The sequence below is a fragment of the Salmo salar genome, chromosome 17 (assembly GCF_965601325.2).
Source record: "Salmo salar chromosome 17, fSalSal1, whole genome shotgun sequence".
NCBI lineage: Eukaryota > Metazoa > Chordata > Actinopteri > Salmoniformes > Salmonidae > Salmo > Salmo salar.
The window spans coordinates 50,307,287-50,320,140 of record NC_138307.1 but is presented as its reverse complement, the minus strand read 5'-3'; the positions used below and the strand labels follow the sequence as shown (position 1 = coordinate 50,320,140).

The window sequence follows — 12,854 nt, the reverse complement described above, 5'->3', positions numbered from 1 at the left end:
ATCAGATTGGGGGGCGTAATGAATATATTGAGTGAACGGTTTTGAACAGTGGCTTGCAGATTTAGCCCACATATATACTTAATGTGCACTTTCAAAACTTTGGGGGCGGATTTTACTCCAGGGAGATCCAAAAGGTCAGCTGGAGGAGGAGGTAAGGCAGGGATGCGACCAGCGTAGATTTTATTTTTTATCTGCAGTCTGCACGTTATAAGCCAGGCAGGGCTGCTTTTAGTAACTCTGATATAGGAGGAATCAATGAAAGATGATTCACAACACGCAGTAAATATCACCGTGGTCGGAATGAAACCATTTTTGTGAGCTGTCAGCTTTTCTCCCTCAGTCACAGAGTAGATTATAAATCAAAACAATAGGAAAGCAGCATGAGCTTCCCAGAACCAGACAGCCATGACAGGCCAGCTAATAGTTCCCTCTCATTTCATCTACCCTGACATTTGGTGCAAAATGGACCAATTGCTTTCCATTCTCTTACCTCTATCGGATCGCTTTCTACTCTGAGTGGAAGCTAGGATGGTCTGCAGTCATTATTTTCCTAAATGTTCCTGAAATAAGAAGGGTTGGTTAAAACCTATTTTTTGATCAGGTTTAAACCCATTAGTGATTAAATATAAGGTTTGAGGTTTACAGTAGGTAGGGTCTAAGCAGTTATAAAGTGAAGGGTAATTGCATTGTGTTCAGCCTGACTATCAACGTAACAATGTAAAAACTGAAGATATACTGTAGGCTATAGACTCTAGACATAGAGAAGATCATATACAGTTGAAGTCAGAAGTGTACATACACTTAGGTTTGAGTCATTAAAACTCATTTTTCAACCACTCCACAAATGTCTTGTTAACAAACTATAGTTTTGGCAAGTCGGTTAGGACATCTACTTTGTGCATGACACAAGTCATTTTTCCAACAGTTGTTTACAGACAGATTATTTAACTTACAATTCACTGTATCACAATTCCAGTGGGTCAGAAGTTTACATACACTAAGTTGACTGTGCCTTTAAACAGCTTGGAAAATTCCAGAAAATGATGTCATGGCTTTAGAAGCTTCTGATAGGCTAATTGACATAATTTGAGTCAATTGGATATGTACCTGTGGATGTATTACAAGGCCTACCTTCAAACTCAGTGCCTCTTTGCTTGACATCATGGGAAAATCAAAAGAAGACCTCGGAAAAAAATTGTAGACCTCCACAAGTCTGGTTCATCCTTGGGAGCAGTTTCCAAACGCCTGAAGGTACCACGTTCATCTGTACAAACAATAGTATGCAAGCATAAACACCATGGCGCCACGCAGCCGTCATACCTCTCAACAAGAAGACGCGTTCTATCTCCTAGAAATGAACGTACTTTTGTGCGAAAAGCGCAAATCAATCCCAGAACAACAGCAAAGTATCCTGTGGAGTTGCTGGAGGAAACAGGTACAAAAGTATCTATATCCACAGTAAAACAGGTCCTATATCGACATAACCTGAAAGGCCGCTCAGCAAGGAAGAAGCCGCTGCTCCAAAACTGCCAGACTATGGTTTGCAACTGCACATGGGGACAAAGATTGTACTTTTTGGAGAAATGTCCTCTGGTCTGATAAAACAGAACTGTTTGGCCATATTGACCATCGTTATGTTTGGAGGAAAAAGGGGGAGGCTTGCAAGCCAAAGAACACCATCCCAACCGTGAAGCACAGGGCTGGCAGCATCATGTTGTGGAGGTACTTTGCTGCAGGAGGGACTGGTGCACTTCACAAAATAGATGGCATCATGAGGTAGGAAAATGATGCGGATATATTGAAGCAACATCTCAAGACATCAGTCAGGAAGTTAAAGCTTGGTCACAAATGGGTCTTCCAAATGGACAATGACCCCAAGCATACTTCCAAAGTTGTGGCAAAATGGCTTAAGGACAACAAAGTCAAAATTCACCCAACTTATTGTGGGTGAAGCTTGTGGAAGGCTACCCGAAACATTTGACCCAAGTTAAACAATTTAAAGGCAATGCTACCAAATGCTAATTGAGTGTATGTAAACTTCTGACCCACTGGGAATGTGATGAAAGAAATAAAAGCTATATTGACTGCCTATATAGAATCAATTAGACAATGTTTGTACCATATTTGTGCTGCTGCCACGTGTTGTCATGTTGTGTTGCTATCATGCTGTGTTGTCTTAGGTTTCTCTTTGTGTAGTGTTGTGGTATCTCTCTTATCGTGATGTGTGTTTTGTCCTAAAACATTTTTATTCCAGCCCTGTCCCCACAGGAGGCCCTTTGCCTCTTGGTAGGACGTCATTGTAAATAGGATTCTGTTCTTAACTGACCTGCCTAGTTAAATAAAGGTTAAATAATAAATGTAAAAAGACAGCATAAAATGCTTATGACAAAAAAAATCTGGTATGTGAGGTAATAAGATAATAAGAACACTCTGAGCGTGGTAAAATATTAAATAAAGTAGAACAATGAAATGGTGGTGGTTACAATAAGATATAGTATTTCACTTTTTCCCTTCAAATTCAATCAATCTGTGAAAATAGATTTCGCCAATGGAAAGGCCATCAGTGAAAGTATCATTGCGTTAGGTATACAGTACTACAATGACAGTATTCAGTCTGCTTTTGACATGCATTCTTTTCAGACTACCACTTTGCTATCGGAACATCTACTTAAGAAAATATCCAATATATCATACAGCAGTGGAGGCTGGTGGGATGAGCTATAGGAGGATGGGCTCATTGTAATACCTGGAATGGAATTAATGGAACGGAGTCAATGTGGTTTGCATGTGTTTGATCAGTTTGATACCATTCCATGGATTCATTCCAGCCCTTACAATGAACCCATCCTCCTATAGCCCATCCTACTAGCCTCCTCTATAGGCTGGTATCTTCTTGGAAGTGAAAAAAACTTGGGTACATTTGACCTATGAAATTGTACCCTACTTGAGTGACAGTATAGACATCTCTTTACTGAGTGCATATCTTAGGACCTCAATGTTACAGAAGTGACAGCTCTGTACTCCCCTTCCCTCTCTGCCAAAACACAGATTAAAGAAGCCTGCAATACCACTTCTCTTAACATCACCCAGAGGATGACAATAAAGAGGATCCATTTAGTCACAGACCAGTAGTCAACCTAGTGGTCAGCCATAGTTAGGGATAAAGATGCGCTTCAAAACCGCAGACACAGACACAGCAGTTTACCCATAGGCCACTGCTCTGCGGCGCTGGGCAGCTTTGTGTCTGAGGGTCAGGAAGGATGGAGGAGTCATGTGGCAGGAGATGACCATTTTGTGAATCCGGGGGAGGTGAGGGTTTCATGAGTGCCATCAGGGAGGTTTATGATTCAGATTTTTCACACTATTACTTCCTGAAGTTGAAGCTGCTCGTGCTTGTGTAATGACAAGAACAACTATGGCCACTTCATGGTAGCCTAGTGGTTAAGAGCGATGGGCCAGTAACCAGAAGGGTGCTGGTTTGAATCCCCGAGCTGACTAGGTGAAAAATCTGTTGATGTGCCCTTGAGCAAGGCACTTTACCCTAATTGCTCTGGATAAGAGCGTCTGCTAAAGGTAAGATGGACATTCTGAGCTCTCAAATTGTGTTGTTGCAGTTGATCATGCTTCTCTAATCAGTAGCACTTTATTTGGATAGCCCATCTGTAGATACTCTACAATCTATCTGAAGACATACCAGTAACATGTCAACTGCACGTCTGTTGGCGTGTCTGTAGTTCATCTACAGGTGGTCAACGAACTATTTGTAGACTATCAGCAGCATTTTAACAGCATGTCTTTAGCCTTTCAGTAGCATCTCAACTTCTCATCAACAACATAGTGAATAAAACACCTGAAAACCCCATTCAACCCATATACAGTGTAATTAAGCATATTACTATGACCTGGGTCTGTCTGTCTTTATGTCTGCCTGGCTTTATGCCTGTCTGTGAAGAGAATAAAGATGTTTTATTCTATCAAGACATGACAAGCTGGAGATCACCTGATTGGTAGGGCTAAGCATGAATATTAATTGAAAATGGTGAAAAACATCTCCTACTACATCCCCATCAAAGTGTGAAAATTATGGTTAACATGAATTATGGGATAAATTTGAATCGGATTAATATTGGAAGGCAAAATATTGTGGTTGCGCAACATTGCGATATTGACACATTGTTCATTTTCATACATTGGCGAAAATCTGATATCAACTTTGGAGAGGACAATTACATGACATTTTCTCAAGAGCAATTCCTGAGGGGGACACCATAAGTAGTACTGTAAAACATAGCCTACATTGTAATATGGTAAATGTATATTGAGGAACCAAAGAAATAAGGTGTTTGCTGTACTCCTAACTACCGGTACCCAAAACAACACAACTAATCACAACAGCAATACCACTGCCTTTAACAAATCTTAGTTCAGTCACCAGTTTAAGTTGAGAGTGGGGGTATCCATGGCATTTTCCAATTATGTTCCTATTTTACAAGTAAAAAAAATTGAGAACCTTTCATAATGTTGCCAAACAAAGACTCAACAAACTTACCTGAGACTCCCTGTCTCTGCCAGTCTGTCCCTGCATATCTGTCCCCAACTCTGCTGTCTGTGTGCCATCTGTTGCCTGCTCTGCCTAATGACATCATTGTGAAACATTTCCATTAGAATTTCATTTCTTTCTTATGAACATTTTATCAACTAGTCTTTGAGATATTAGGCTACTCGGGTTCTTACTATGCGTTTTGGTGTATTGAAAAATACTCTGATGTCCGTCTTTTATTTTTCTGCCATTTTTCTACCTGGCTGGCTGGCTGGCTACACACACAGTGTGTAGGTTATTTACAGTAGAAGATGGGCTTCTATCATCTTCAATCATTCTATTTGGGATTCGATCTAAAAGGTAGCTAGCAAATGTGAAACGGATTAAAATGACAAGAGTTGACAGCTGTATGAGTTCACCATTTACACAACATATGCTGCAACCTTTTGTAATTTTAATAGTTTGTTTCATATTGGCTGGCTTCCAACAATAGCTGAATTTGCAAAGCTAGCGAGCACCAATTCAGTTTCAGTGGTGTTTGCTATAATCTTTGCTACCCGGGTTAAATAAAGGTGAAATAAAATAAATAAATAAAAGTTCCCTTGCGACAATTTAGCTTTTGCAACGAGACCATTAAATATATTTAAGACAATGGTAGAAGAGTGTAGTTCTGTTCAGTTTGGATTTCAGTTTATCGCTAACCTTATCACAGGGACTTTGAAGCACTAACTTACATCATCTGCATGCTGATTCCATCTTTGACGACGCCACATAAATGGAATAGGTACTAGCTAGCTTAATAGTTAATATTTGCGCGCTAGCTCTGCATATTCAGCTAGTGTGTGTGCGCGATTGACTGGATTAACCTCACGTCAGTTACGTGCATTGAGTGCCTTTCAGACAGTAGATACGACCTGGCAAGCTAAGGAACTGGCAGTGGATCAAACCATTGAGGCAAAGGGTGGGGGGGTTGCAATCTTTTGAAACTTAAAAATGCGCTATTAAGTGTCTATAATCACCACAATTGCTTTCATTGCATATTATTAATATTATTTAAATTATATAGTTATGTTTCAGTGATATATTGGGGGGGACAAATCATATTTTTCCCAGGATGGGGGGGTCGTGTCCCCCCCGGGATTTCCGCCCCTGTTTTCATAAATTATGAACCTATAGCATTAATTATTCAAATCGACATAAACATGAAATTATGGCTGATGTTATATTTGTAGAAAGTAGCGTGCATTACAAACCAGAAGCATGGAGATAAGACCGATATTGTGCACTTCTCGCCCGCTGTTAATCTGTCCCAAGGCTGTGTTACTCCCGCCCCGCCGGCAGGTACAAAAGTAACGGTGCAGTTGTTCTGTTCTCGGTCTATTTCATTTAAACTCATTTACCCTAGAAATGAAATTACAGTTGCTAATGGTAGAGGACGTATACGTAAGTTGTCATAAAATATGGTGTCTCTAGCTCTATCGATCTCTGCGTAATTAGGAAAAAAATGTGGTGTTATTTTCGGCCCGGTTCTCCCCTACTATAGCAGCTCATTACCCTAGTTCAAGACAGGACTATCACAGGGAGAACATTACAGGCACCACTCTCGTTGGCACTGCTAGCTTCTAATCTCTGTCATTTAAGCAGTAGCAAAGAGAAGGATGCAAGGAAGGAGGAGGATGACCTTAGATGCCTTAGCTCCCAGGTGTCCCTGTGAACAGCCTCTTGTCATCCATGACAGGGAAGGACCGGGCTAATTGATTTAAGAGCGAAAATCGCATTACTCCATTTCGCTGTAATTGCATCTCCTGCGAAATGACTAAAGAAGAACTGTCTCATTCATCTCCCCTCTCCAACCTATGAACCTATTAGAAGTGTATGAAATTGTTTGTAATGTTGCTGCTCCTCTTATTCAAAAGTCTCGATTTGTGTGTGTGTGGGGGGGGGGAATATCAAAACTATTAAATAACACATATGGAATCATGTCGTAACCAAAACAAATGTTAAACAAATCAAAATATATTTTATATTTGAGATTCTTCAAAGTAACCACCCTTTGCCTTGATGACAGTTTTGCACACTCTTGGCATTCTCTCAACCAGCTTCATGAGGTAGTCACCTGGAATGCATTTCAACTAACAGGTGTGCCTTGTTAAAAGTTCATTTCTGGATTTTTTTTCCTTCTTAATGTGTTTGAGCTAATCAGTTGTTGTGACAAGGTAGGGGGGGTATACAGAAGATAGCCCTACTTGGTAGAAGACCAAGTCCATATTATGGCAAGAACAGTTTAAATAAGCAAAGACAAATGACAGTCCATCATTACTTTAAGACATGAAGGTTAGTCAATTCAGAACATTTCAAGAACTTTGAAAGTTTCTTCAAGTTCAGTTGCAAAAACCATCAAGAGCTATGATGAAACTGGCTCTCACGAGGACCGCCACAAGAAAGGATGACCCAGAGTTACCTCTGCTGCAGAGGATAAGTTCATTAGAGTTAACTGCACCTCAGATTGCAGTCCAAATAAATGCTTCACAGAGTTCAAGTAACAGACACATCTCAACATCAACTATTCAGAGGAGACTGCGTGAATCAGGCCTTCATGGTCGAATTGCTGCAAAGAAACCACTACTAAAGGACACCAATAATAAGAAGAGACTTGCTTGTCCTTTGGTCTGATGAGTCCAAATTTGAGATTTTTGGTTCCAACCGCCATGTCTTTGTGAGACACAGAGTAGGTGAACGGATGATCTCCGCATGTGTGGTTCCCACCTTGAAGCATGGAGGAGGAGGTGTGATGGTGTGGGGGTGCTTTGCTGGTGACACTGTCAGTGATTTATTTAGAATTCAAGGCACACTTAACCAGCATGGCTACCACAGCATTCTGCAGTGATACGCCATCCCATCTGGTTTGCGCTTAGTGGGACTATCATTTGTTTTTCAACATGACAATGACCCAAAACACACCTCCAGGCTGTGTAAGGGCTATTTGACCAAGAAGGAGAGTGATGGAGGGATGGAGTGATGGATTGGAATGAGTTGGACAGCAGAGGAACTTCTTCAAGACTGTTGGAAATGCATTCCAGGTGAAGCTGGTTGAGAGAATGCCAAGAGTGTGCAAAGCTGTATCAAGTCAAAGGGTGGCTACATTGAAGAATCTAAAATCTAAAATTGATTTTGATTTGTTTAACACTTTTTGGTTAATGCATGATTCCATATGTGTTATTTAATAGTTTTGATGTCTTCACTATTATTCCACAATGTAGAAAATAGTTAAAATAATGAAAAAACCCTTGAATGGGTAGGTGTGTCCAAACTTTTGATTGGTACTGTATGTGTGCATGTGTGAATGTGTGGATGGTACTGTTAGTTAGCCACATGGCCATTCAGTGTTTGATGACCTCTTTAGCCTATGGATGATTTAAACAGAAACTGAAAGATATGTGTTGGACAGAGAGATTGACACTAATTAGCTAATTATAGGTTTATCTAGAGTAAAAAAATCTGTGCACTTATAATGTTATATGGCATGCTCATACTGATTAGAGAAATGCAATGATGTTCCTAATTCACTCATATCAGAGTTTACAATATCTATTGCATGCTGTCACATTTTTTATGTTGTACAGTAGATATTGTGATAGATACGGACAAGCAAGTCTTCATTAAAACCAATCAACATTATATCCATCTACACAGTACACATCCCTCTGTTCCCCATATGCCGTAGGCTACTGTACATGCGTATTGTAAAGAAATGTACCATATGATCGTTTTCTTTTTTACAAATACAAGGTCAACATTTCCAGTACAGGCACATACCACCCCTATACCAACATCAAGCTCAAGGTAACAGTTAGGCACACATATAACACTGATGTTAAAGTGGTTGTAATATTTAATTTATATATGAATCATTAAAGTGAGGTGCAGCGGCTATTATGCATTCCTTTTCTAGCAGGATAAAACAGCCCTTAGATGTGGGAGCAGGACTTTGAAGTCTGTCTCAGAAGCAGGCCAACTCTTACAGGAAGTACCTTTGCTCATGTTTTAAATATACCTGCTGTGGTGTGTGGGACTAACAAAGGTGAGTGTTCTGGATGGGCCCCAAGATGAATGGAAAATGGTCACACACACACACACACACACACACACACCACACACACCACACACACCACACACACACACACACACACACACACACACACACACACACACACACACACACACACACACACACACACACAGCTGAACAAGCACTTGTCTGAGAACTCCAACTTCCTTCCCAGTTAAGAACTTCCTGTCCACTAAACGAAGAACAAAATGAGACTAAAGTGTCATTTCAATTTGACTGCTCATTTGTTCAGATAATTAAAACAGTCAGTCAACACAACGACTCCACTATGGCCAGTAGCCTAACGGTATCAGCTTAAGGATTTCCCACAATAATAAAATCATGAACCATTCAGGCCCCGAGACATGTGTGTTTATTAGGTCACAAACAAGCCTCCCACCAGAAAAAGAATTCACAACAATATGCGTCTTTTCGACACTGCGAGACATTACTTTAATGGAGCATTTAAGTGTCAAGTTAAGCATGCACTCTAAAGACAGCATGCACCCTGGGGCGGCAGGTAGCCTAGTGGTTAAAATGTTGGGCCAGTAACCAAAAGGTTGCTAGATTGAATCCCTGAGCTGACAAAGTAAAAATCTGACGTTCTGCCCCTGAACAAGGCAGTTATCCCACTGTTCCTAGGTTGTCATTGTAAATAAGAATTTGTTCTTAACTGACTTGTCTAGTTAAGTAAAAGACCATCTTCTTTTGAAATGTAATCATTGTAATGCTATTTGACCCTTACTGCATTCACTGTACTTAAATTCAGCTCTGATACGTTTACTTGACTGTATCTAAAGTTATTTGGGCGTTCAATCATCACAAGCATTGATAAGACTGACATTGACTGAGGTAGTGAACATGTTTTTGCAGAATATTTGGCAGAGAAAGCGTTTAATAAAAATACTATCAGTCTCATTCCTCCAATGCTTCTGCTGAAATGTGGAAGAATAAATTTCCCAGACTAGGTGTTTGTTGGCTTGGACATTTCGCTGATTGTTTTGACATGATCTGATGCTTCAGGGTCAAGAGGTTAAGTCACACAAGCTTCCACTTTGCTGTCCTCAGTATTTCTGGTACAGAGAGGTTCTGGTAAGCACAATGCCTTCTGAATGACCTGCCAAGGGTTTCCATAGTAAACTCTCTGACTGTGTCCGTGGGTTAGAACAGTGGCCTGTCCTCTGTCTGTGTGTGTGAGTGTCTTGGAGGCCCAGTGAGACCTGTGTGTGTGTTTTTTTTTTAAAGGAATTGCTGGGGAAGTGAGTGTCAGTGAGATAACCTGGGGGGAATGTACTAATCAGAGCTGAAAGTGTTTCAGGCAGGAAAGTGTGGCAAGTCGAAGGCAGGAACACAGACCTATCCCCCCTGCCTGCTTCAGACCAACTGCCATCTGTATTTCTGCCACAGTCAGGCCTTTTCCTAACCAATGTTAGGGTTTGCAACGAGTGCTTGGCTCATGCAAGCCCACACACACTTAAAGGAAGCGGACCTGCTCTCTAAAAAGCTGATGTGTCATACCTTCCTTTCCTGGAACGACATGGCAGCACCTCTCTTCTTCTCCTTTTTCTGTTTCTGGGATCCTGACAGGCAGACAGTACGGTAGCGCTCTTCTGTTGCTTGAGTCGTGACTGTAGTGGGCGGCCGTCACTCTCGGAGCCATGAGTCGATCCTGTGTGGTCAAAGTGATCACGCTGACTGAGATCCAGATACTGCCGGTAGGTGACATCAGCAGGCAAAGGAGAGGGGGAAAGAGAGGGATAAATAGGGAAAGAGAAAGAGGGTGAAAAAGGGTGAAGAGAGGGTCTCTGCAGTCTCACCCAGGATACTGTATGTATATGGAGGTACTCGCAGCTTGGATACAAGTGTAAGTGCATCGTTTGGTTGATTGGGTGTCTATGTATGGGGGGGTATTGTAATGGCATTTTCTGTGTGACCTATATAATACTCACTTACTACTTACACATGCACACACAGAGCTCCAAAGAGCATGATCTTCAAGACTGACATTCCAAAAAAGGGCAATTCTACTCAGTGTGGAATTATCTCTCCTCCCTCCATACAATCTCAGATGTGTGGTCACAGCTATTAACTGGTTAGCTGGCTCAGCATATCCACAGGAACCATGTCTGAGAACATGTCTGTCTGTATCTACACCACAGAAAGAGCGTTACTGCACAACATTACTGTAGTAGCGTTACTTCAAAATACTCCATGCTTGTTAAGTAGGTCAATATAACACTAAAGTTTGGGATTCATAGTAGAAATGAATCCCAACAGTTGTGAGGTTATAAGGTTATGTCCAGAATTGCCAAAGCCTGTCCAAGTGAAATAATAACCCTGTGTTTCATAATCCAGATTTTTCTGAAGTGAAACAAGAACTTGGGTAAGAGTGAAACTGAGTTAAACAACAGCTGGCTATCTAGAATAGTGAACAGTAGCTACCTGGGAATGAGCTCTGTGACATACAGAGGTGTCATCAAAGACCATAGATCACTGTGCTACTGCAGGGCTACTGTCTGACTTCAAGGAGAAAGTACATACTGAGGTAAATCAGTGCAACTTTGTCACAATTTAAAGTAGATTCGAGTATGGATATTATGTCTAGTTTGTAGAGTACTTTTATATGTTAAAAACATCAATTAATGTCTTTTGACATTTTAAAGCGGATATTAGGTTCTTAGTTACTTTTGCGCTGTCTTACTTGATGTTGTTAGAATGTGAATGGTTTTACCAAGTTTCGTCTTGAAAATGATTTTATCCCAACTTTTTATGACCATCTTCATCATAAAAGTTAATTTAATGGGATGCCTGAATCTGTCCATACATTATTCGTGTTTTTTTGTGTTGACTTTGACGTTCTGCGCATGCCATTTAACTCTCATTTATCATAACTGACAGAAAATGTCATAAACGTGATGTACTTTCTTTATCAATGCCATCACAGCTACGTTGTGTGAAGAAATGCGGTATGTTATACATCAAAGTAGGAGACAGACAGTACGAGTCAGTCCTAGAGTGATCCATGGATCAGATCAGTGAGTTGTCTCTCTCTTCTCTGCCTGTCAGACATTCCTCGTTTTAGTGGCTTAAGCAGTGAAAGCAAAGTTATGAAGAGGGCATAAATGCCGTCCTAATAGGAATCAAAGCTCTCATGGATGTTCTCCCCACCAGCCATTAGAAAAACAAACGAAACAACAACACATTTATGCTCTGATTCAATCATAAGCAAACTGCATTGGGAGTACACAATATGTCTGCCTCAGGCATTCATTTACAGCGCCAATGTCTGTTAGACATACTGCTTGATGATGTATATGCTAGTGGAATGACATGGACAGCATTCAACTACGTATTTTGTACAGTGGGACAGAATAATGGCATGGGTCGAGTGCACAAACAAACATGATTTTGGGTCATTTTGACATGGGAGGAAATAATTCTAAGCGATATCCAAACCATATATTTAGAGCGTCGGGCCAATGCGGTTTCTTCTTAAGTGATAATGCCCGAGAAGCCACTGTTTGGAGGATACTTTGTCTCGAGCCAGAAAACCGTGCCAATATATTCTTCAAACACCGGCTTCGAGGGCATTATCACTTTTATAAACGGGTTACCAACATATTCAAATAATGGACATATTATTTTAATTTTTTTATTTTTATTTTGAAGTATTTAGTCATACTATTTCATGAGATATAGTCCCGACACAAATCTAAGGTTGCTACCCAAGCCGGCTGGTTGTTTGTTCTATTGGTCCGGTTGCCAGAGACGCGACCCAGTCGTTCAGTCTTTTTGTTCTGTATCTATGGACGAGACCCAGTCATTCAGTCTTTTTGTTCTGTATCTATGGACGAGACCCAGTCGTTCAGTCTTTTTGTTCTGTATCTATGGACGAGACCCAGTCGTTCAGTCTTTTTGTTCTGTATCTATGGATGAGACCCAGTCGTTCAGTCTTTTTGTTCAGTATCTATGGATGCGACCCAGTTGTTCGTTCTAAATATTCCATTGCCATACTGGCTGGCAACGTTCTTATCCCTTGCTTGCTAGCTAGCCAACTACGGCTAACTTACAGTCACGTCAAACAGCAAAGTAGCTGCACTTGCATTTGTTTAAGCTGTTTTTTAGTTACATTTATTTGTTTGTATACATCCATAACAATGAGCTAATGATGCGCAATTTCGCCTGGCATAGAAAATGTGTTCTCTC

General features: G+C 40.7%; 1 protein-coding gene across 7 annotated transcripts in view; it reads left to right on the top strand.

The window, feature by feature from the left end:
* LOC106576052 (transcription factor EC) overlaps positions 1-12,854 on the top strand; it is a 57,865-nt gene that overhangs the window by 29,216 nt on the left and 15,795 nt on the right. The window contains exon 1 of one of the 7 annotated variants that reach the window (XM_045699704.2): positions 10,018-10,363. The exons of 4 other annotated variants lie outside the window; for them this stretch is intronic. In XM_045699704.2, coding sequence (XP_045555660.1) covers positions 10,307-10,363 — 57 coding nt within the window. In that variant the 5' untranslated portion in view covers positions 10,018-10,306. Of the gene's footprint in view, positions 1-10,017; positions 10,364-12,854 lie in introns of those variants that run through there. 2 more of the 7 variants (XM_045699706.2, XM_014152890.3) reach the window with 2 other exon arrangements.